This window comes from Callionymus lyra, chromosome 3, assembly GCF_982586985.1.
Source record: "Callionymus lyra chromosome 3, fCalLyr1.hap1.1, whole genome shotgun sequence".
In the NCBI taxonomy this organism is placed as follows: Eukaryota; Metazoa; Chordata; class Actinopteri; order Syngnathiformes; family Callionymidae; genus Callionymus; species Callionymus lyra.
This window is the reverse complement of record NC_141820.1, coordinates 37,491,088-37,497,985: the sequence shown is the minus strand read 5'-3', so window position 1 is coordinate 37,497,985 and position 6,898 is coordinate 37,491,088. Positions and strand designations below refer to the sequence as shown.

General features: G+C 43.3%; 1 protein-coding gene across 1 annotated transcript; it reads right to left on the bottom strand.

Moving 5' to 3' along the window:
• Positions 1 to 653: 653 nt before the first annotated feature.
• Positions 654 to 4,686, bottom strand: pim3 (Pim-3 proto-oncogene, serine/threonine kinase). The gene is made up of 6 exons (XM_087787824.1): positions 4,306 to 4,686; positions 4,128 to 4,237; positions 3,999 to 4,049; positions 3,524 to 3,887; positions 2,856 to 3,032; positions 654 to 2,273 (listed from the first exon to the last, which is right to left on the bottom strand). The coding sequence occupies exons 1-6, from the start codon at positions 4,391 to 4,393 to the stop codon at positions 2,056 to 2,058; spliced, it is 1,008 nt and encodes a 335-aa protein (XP_087643950.1). The 5' UTR covers positions 4,394 to 4,686; the 3' UTR covers positions 654 to 2,055.
• Positions 4,687 to 6,898: the final 2,212 nt, after the last annotated feature.

Genomic DNA, 6,898 nt, shown 5'->3' with positions numbered 1-6,898 from the left:
GTTGGTTCAACAACAACGTAGGGATGTTTGCATGAGTCGAAGCCATGAGACAAGAACAGTAGTGCTACTGGGTTTTTTTTAATAAGCATCTCAAGCAGATCTGTGGTGTGTTACCCACTACAATCATCACCAGCAAGCAAGTGAACAAGCTAAACCTAAATTTGATTCAAGTTCTTATTTGTGGAAAAAAAGCCCCTATATCGTTATTTTGAGCTTTTTTCTGTGTTTTCCTTGTTTAAGCTTCTTATTTGTTGATCTTGTTTATCTTTGGTTTGAAGACCCCCACAATGATCCCAGGTAAATGTGGAAATGCATTTTCTCAACCATGCTCTGGAGGCTCATGGTGAGTTTTCCAGCCTTGCATCCTGCACTTATCTCTCCCACTAAGGAGGAGCAAAGGCTTTCAAATGCAGCTCAATCCAAGAGAATTATGTAACAATTGATCCACAGGAATCCTAGTGTAAAGATATTTAATGTTTTGTCTTTAAAAGTTCAAAGAAAGAAAAACGTAACAATTGTATCATGAAACTTGAGCTAATGTGGTGGCAAGCTAATGCTAGCTGGAGATTGTTGTTCATTTGTAATATCATAGGTATAGTAACTTAAAAGTACTTAATGAAGATGAAAAACATGAGGAACACAGACACTGTTGATTCTGTACATAAAAACGGGAGTTTAATTGAAACTTTTGTATCAAAAAATAGCAATATCCATTCATCACAGCCACAGACAGCCGAATTGAAAAAAAAAAAAAAACGTGAGGCCGCATGTTGAAACTTTCCAACTAAGGAAAAAAAGCTCGACAGCGACAGGAGCCAGGTCCATGGGATGAACGCCATCAGAACATCTTTTGATTAAGTAGTTAAATAACATTCAATTACTCTTCTGGAAAAAAAAAACTGAAGTAAACTTATTTTATTCTGCTTTTCATCGACAACCACATCAGTGCATTCTCAACATTCCCCCAAAATATTATTGATATGAAGAAAAAAAAAAAGGTTTTAGGAATGCAAACTAAAAGGCCCAGAGGGAAAGCAAAAGAAAAAAAAAACATTAATTAAGTTAAAAAAGGGGTTTAAGCTTAGACAATAAATAAATAAATAACCACAAGTGTGGAATGTCTACATGTGTACGAATAAATTAAAAATGCAAATAGAAAGAAAAATATACACACAAGAGAAAATCCACACTGTACAATATTTTAAAAAATAAAAAGTATGAATATTGCATTGATTGTGCATTTCACACCCCGAACCCTCCCAAAATGAGGGAGGTCAGGGGGGTGGGGCCACGTAGTGTTGAGCAGTGAGATGGCAGGAGAGCAGAGGTCACCCCCTCCCCTGAGGAGCGAGGGCAGCAGAGGGGTGGAGGTGTGTGTGTGTGTGTGTTAGACATTCAGAGGAGACAGGATCCAGTTTCCGAAAAACACCTGTTCAGGCTATAGAGTGAGAGAGCAGCTTCAAAGAGAGTGATACAGAGTAGAGTCGGGTGTGTTTCAAGTATTCCATTGTTATAGACCCCCCCCACGTCAACCTACCCACCTCCCAGTAAACTCCCCAATAGTTTTTCTATTCTAATGCTATCGTAGCCTCTTGGTCGGGGGGGCGGTTGGCTTTTCAGCACTGACCTCCTTCCATCACAGAATGGAACCCCCTCTCCCATTAAAAAGAAGAAGGTTGAGATAACCCCACCCACACGAGAGAAAAAAAAAAGCAGCGTTCCAAAAAAGGCACTCCAAAATCAAAACATTTAAATAAAAAGTTCATCTCCGAGCTCTATGAGAGCAGCCGTGTCTGAGCAGGAAGGCCTCGCCAGCTGCATAACCAGCTCAAGAGTTAATAGGAGGGGGGAGAGTTTGGGGGGGGGCGAGGGTGAATAAATAACGCTGGTAAAACCGCTCAAACAGCAAAAAAAAGTTCCCTGTTAGGAAACGAGTGAAATGGAAACAGGATTGGGGGTTGATAAATAATTCCCTACAAAAGAGGAAAATAAAGTTTTGAGCTCTGAGGCTCCGGTACAACCCTCCTCAGAATCAGAAGTCTTATTCAGGGTCCATCAGAGGCTCTCCTTGCTCGAGGTTGTGCTTGATGAAGAGTCTGTGTCTATGGTCCTGAGGCGGATCTCGTCACCGCTGGAGGGCTCCTCCGCCGTTTGGGGCGACTCGGATGGCGTCGTGGCGCTCATCCTCATCCAAGGGTGGTCGCAGATCTGCTCCAGTGTGGGACGGTCGGAGGGCCGCAGGGCCAGGCACCACTTGATCAGCTGCTGGCACTCTGGTCGGGAGAGAAAAGGATGTGTGAGCTTAGAAGATTCCATCAGTATGATGAGTATGATGGTGTTTGCATGGATCTTAGTGGCTCTGATGTGGATTCACTTGATGTCTGGAGAAACTCAATATCTGCCATGGTTCATTAGCTTGTAGATTATTTCAGTGAATCATTTTGCATATTTTTTTATGTTAATATAAGTTTATATTAATTATTTGTTTTCATTTGCAATTTACCAACATGTTTTCCTCACATTTGATATGATGAATTTTAAATAGGATGAACAAAATATATATATACTGTATATATAATCTATACTATAACCTGTACTGTACCATTTTAGTTTTTACTGGACACATCAAACAGCCATTCTTATAGATAGTTATAGATATAATTAATATGTGTATTCTAATAATCTGAAAGCCATTTGTAATAATCATTTAAGTCCAATTTATTGTTCAAGTCATCAAATAATTTCCAGTTATAAAAGGGAGGAATAGGTGCAGTACAGCTCACTGATGCTAGGGGGTAGCAGAGTCTGCAGTCTGTGTTGTGCGTTGGTCTGTGGGGGTCTGTGGGTTCACTCACCAGCTGAAACCCTCCTCCTGAAGTACAGCCGCCCCCTGAGAATCTCCTCATCTTGCTCAAAGGGGATGTCTCCGCACACCATGTCGTACAGGAGCACACCTAACGACCACACCGTTGCCGAGCGACCGTGGTATCGATGGAAGCGGATCCATTCGGGTGGGCTGTAGACTCTCGTCCCTATAAAAAAACAAAACAAAAAAAAACACATTAAAAAAAAGATCTTGAGATGACGCAGAAAAGTCAGACTAAACATGTGCGACACACACAAAGTGGCTGAGTCACATCGGAAAGACAGGAGGGGAGGGAGGTGCAGCTCGTCCTCCCTCCCCTCCTTTGGAAGGAGGAACCTGGGATACCAAACACAAGAGACTGCAATGTGATCCCATCACGTGAAGACCTGACTCGGGTTTCACAACAAACAGATGTTACGTGGCACTGACCTAATACCTACAATCGGTGACTCACTAACATAACAACAACAACATTCCTAATACAAATTAGATGTCATTATTGGCCATTATTTCTGCTGTGACAAAACGACGATGACGATGATAATGATGATAATGATGATGATGATAATGATGATGATGATGATGATGATGATGATGATGATGATGATGAGGAAAACCCTCCACTAAAAACAGACCCCTGCGTCACTGAACTCTCACCGTCGAAGTCGGTGTAGACGGTGTCCTTCAGGAGGGCTCCTGATCCAAAGTCGATCAGCTTGAGCTCCCCGGTGCGCAGGTCCACCAGCAGGTTCTCGTCCTTGATGTCCCTGTGCACCACCCCGCAGCTGTAGCAGTGCCGAACCGCCTCCAGCACCTGGCGGAAGAAGCCCCGCGCCGTGTCCTCGTCCAGCGCGCCCTTCTCGGTGATGAAGTCGAACAGGTCCTTGACCAGCTCCGGCCGCTCCATGACCATCAGCCAGCCGTCAGCGCGCTCGTAGTAGTCCAGCAGTTTAATAACTCCACGGAACGACGAGCTGACCTTCTTTAAGAGCAGGATCTCCAGCGGTACCATAGTTCCGTTCTGGAGGAAAACAAACAAACAAACAAACGTAAGTCACTGGGCTCGGAGTCCCGCCTCCAGGCTGCTCCAGCCGGGGGGACGCGACCAAAACAAACCGCTGTCTATACTTACAAGTGTGCCCCACTCGGTCACCCGCTCCTTAGCGACATGCTTGACAGCGACCTGCACAGGATCACAACATTAGCGTCTTCACGACGACACACAGGAAAGGTCGCGTCAATGGCGGATCATAACACTGACCGGTGCTCCGTCTGAGATCCGACTGCCGGCGTACACAGTCCCGAAGCCTCCGCTCCCCAACACCGACCCGACCTGGTACACCTTTTCAAAAGGCTCCTTCTCCAGTTTAACTAAAGTCAAAATAAATAAATAACATTAAAAACTCGCGTTCACCGCGGGGATGCCACGCACTACCTACCCGGCTGAAGCTGGATTTTCACGGGCAGATGATCCATGGTGGTGGTGTTGCAAATGTGCGAGAATGAGCCGAACTTTGACAGCAGCATATTCAAACCCAGACGGTTCCGATCGCCCTCAAACGTGAGAAAAGAACTGGAGGAGAGCCGGTGTCGTGTGGATCCAGCCCAGCAGTGCGCAAACTCCGCCGCACCGCGCCCGTTGGAGTCACGACCGAGGAGTCGCACGCGCGAGAACCGGCATTAAATCTGAACCATAGCAAATAGATCCAAGGATGACGAGTCCACGCGTGGATCCAGTAAACACCTCCGACTAGATGTGGTGAGAGAGGCGGCTGAAGAGAGAGATGGACGCAGCAGCTCCACAGCGTGTTGACGTTAAGAAGAGTCGCCGCTGTCTGAGCTCCGCCGCGGTCTCCCCGAGCCAATATTTTGACTAGCAGTGCGGTGGCTGTATCCCTCCGCCATCAACCCAACTCGACCTTTCTTATCGAAAAATATATCCACTCCGAGTGTACACAGTCCTCTTCACCATTCAACGAAGGACATCCTCGCACGAGATAGACATTTTTTAAGCGGTTTAGAGATCGTAAATATCACTACGTGTCGCGGACTACTTTCTCATAGTACGAGACGCCCATGAATCTCCTGTCTGGAAGCTCTGCGCTATGTTCACTACAGACTCGGCGCTCTCGACCAATCAGGTATCGTATATTAATATACCTTTTCGTTTTTGGACCAATGAGGTATCGTATATAAATACACCTTTTCGTTTTTGGACCAATCGTCTGAAAGTTATTGTAATAAAGCGGGCGTTTGAGTGCACGTGGCGGCAATTTTGAGACTCCCCCTCCTCTTCCCCTCCCTCCACCTCTGCAATGACACACACACACACACACATACATGCACACGCACAAACACATGCACACGATCATACACAAGCCACGTTTTTCCTAAATATCAGTCTCAAATTCAATCCTATTGTGATCAAGGTTAGGCATGAAGATTGAACACCAGGTGACGTTGACATCACGAATGAAAGAAAGATGAACAAATGTTTTTTTTCAGTCTATAGGAAAGAGCTGAGCCGAAAGGCAAGGTTTGTAACGTGCCAGATGATGTCTACTCATAACAAATACCTTATCAATCACAATTCAAATCAAATTTTTCATCACACATGGCTGGAAATGTTTCCCTTCTGAATCTGAGAACAGTTGATATTTGTATGTTTTTAATGAACTAGCTTAGGGAGAAAAGAAAAGGTATTTTTAGATAGAATGTAGATTAACTTTATTAATCCCTCTGTTGGTCTCCTTCAGGAAATTGTTTTTCCAGCTCACAGCAACACAGACGATAGATTCATAAAAACAAGAACAAGAACAAAGGCAATGAAAAGAACAAAGTGCAAGACAGACACATCTCAGTATAAAGAACATAGATCAAATAAAAACAACACAAAAATACAAAGATTAACATAGAATAGATTCATCTTTCCACTCAACTCCTGCCCCCAAACTCAGAATTGTAAAATCTAATAGCACGAGGAATGAATGAGTCCCTGAGTCTATTAGTGTTACATCTGGTGCGTAGCATTGGTGCACTTCATCTGCTTCTCTGCTCACTGATGACAGTGTGTCGTCAGCATACTTCTGGATGAGACTCAGCTCGGAGTTTTAGCAGAAGTAGTACTGTCCCCTGAGGTGTTCCTGTACTGCACACCATCAGTCTCCTACCGGCTTTTGACTTCAGTGACAGCAGCTCTTCTCTTGAGTAAAACATACAATTCTCTCCATGTTAAAAAGTAAACATTGAATACATTATTAATAAAAACCAGAAAGTTATTGATTGTTGCTGTGGAGCAACACACAGCTGGAGAGGCGGCTTTTCTCTTCAAAGCCTTGTGACGCTATTATTTTAATGATATGATAAAAGTTATTTGTGTCATAACCAATAAGAATAGTTTGTAAAAAAACAAGCCGGTGCTCCTTCTTCGGATTCAGGATTAACCTGAATATAACAATGTAACATCAACCTGGTAGAGGGAAAGATGATGGTATTTCACTCAATAAAAGTAACTAGATGACTGTGCTGTCCTCAAATAAGGGGTAGGTTCTGAAAGTGTCTGATGTTTTGAGCGTGTCAGGTAGCCACACAGGAGACTTTATATACAATTATATATATAAACAATCTTGGTCAAGCTAATCATATTTTCAGATTCCGACTATCTCTGCTTTACGGTTCTTAAAGACCAGGAAGTGACAGACCAGAACAATTAAAAAAAAAAATTAATTGACAAAGGTCATTTTAATTGAATTTAGGGTCAAATCAAACGTTTCCTGTGAGGTATAAATTTTAATCAATTTCTTCAATTGAGATTTCTTTATCTCATAAAGCACACTTGCATAAACCACTTGAATGGCATGCCTCACTAATCCCAAAATGCAAGTTTAAATTTAAGGGTAAGACTCTGTCAGACCCGTTAGCTTGATAACTAAACAACTGATAACACACAGGCATGGAAAAAACATCTCAATCTTTTGTGGAGCCAGCTGGTTCCTTTCAAAGTGTAAACCTTCTACTTTTGAAACTGCAACA

Bases quoted from the DNA above. Each gene is read 5' to 3' on its own strand.
- pim3 (XM_087787824.1), bottom strand. From the start codon at position 4,393: ATGCTGCTGTCAAAGTTCGGCTCATTCTCGCACATTTGCAACACCACC. The intron at 4,238-4,305 runs GTAGGTAGTGCG...TTTTGACTTTAG, and splicing joins GAAAATCCAGCTTCAGCCGG to TTAAACTGGAGAAGGAGCCT. The intron at 4,050-4,127 runs GTCAGTGTTATG...GATCCTGTGCAG, and splicing joins GGATCTCAGACGGAGCACCG to GTCGCTGTCAAGCATGTCGC.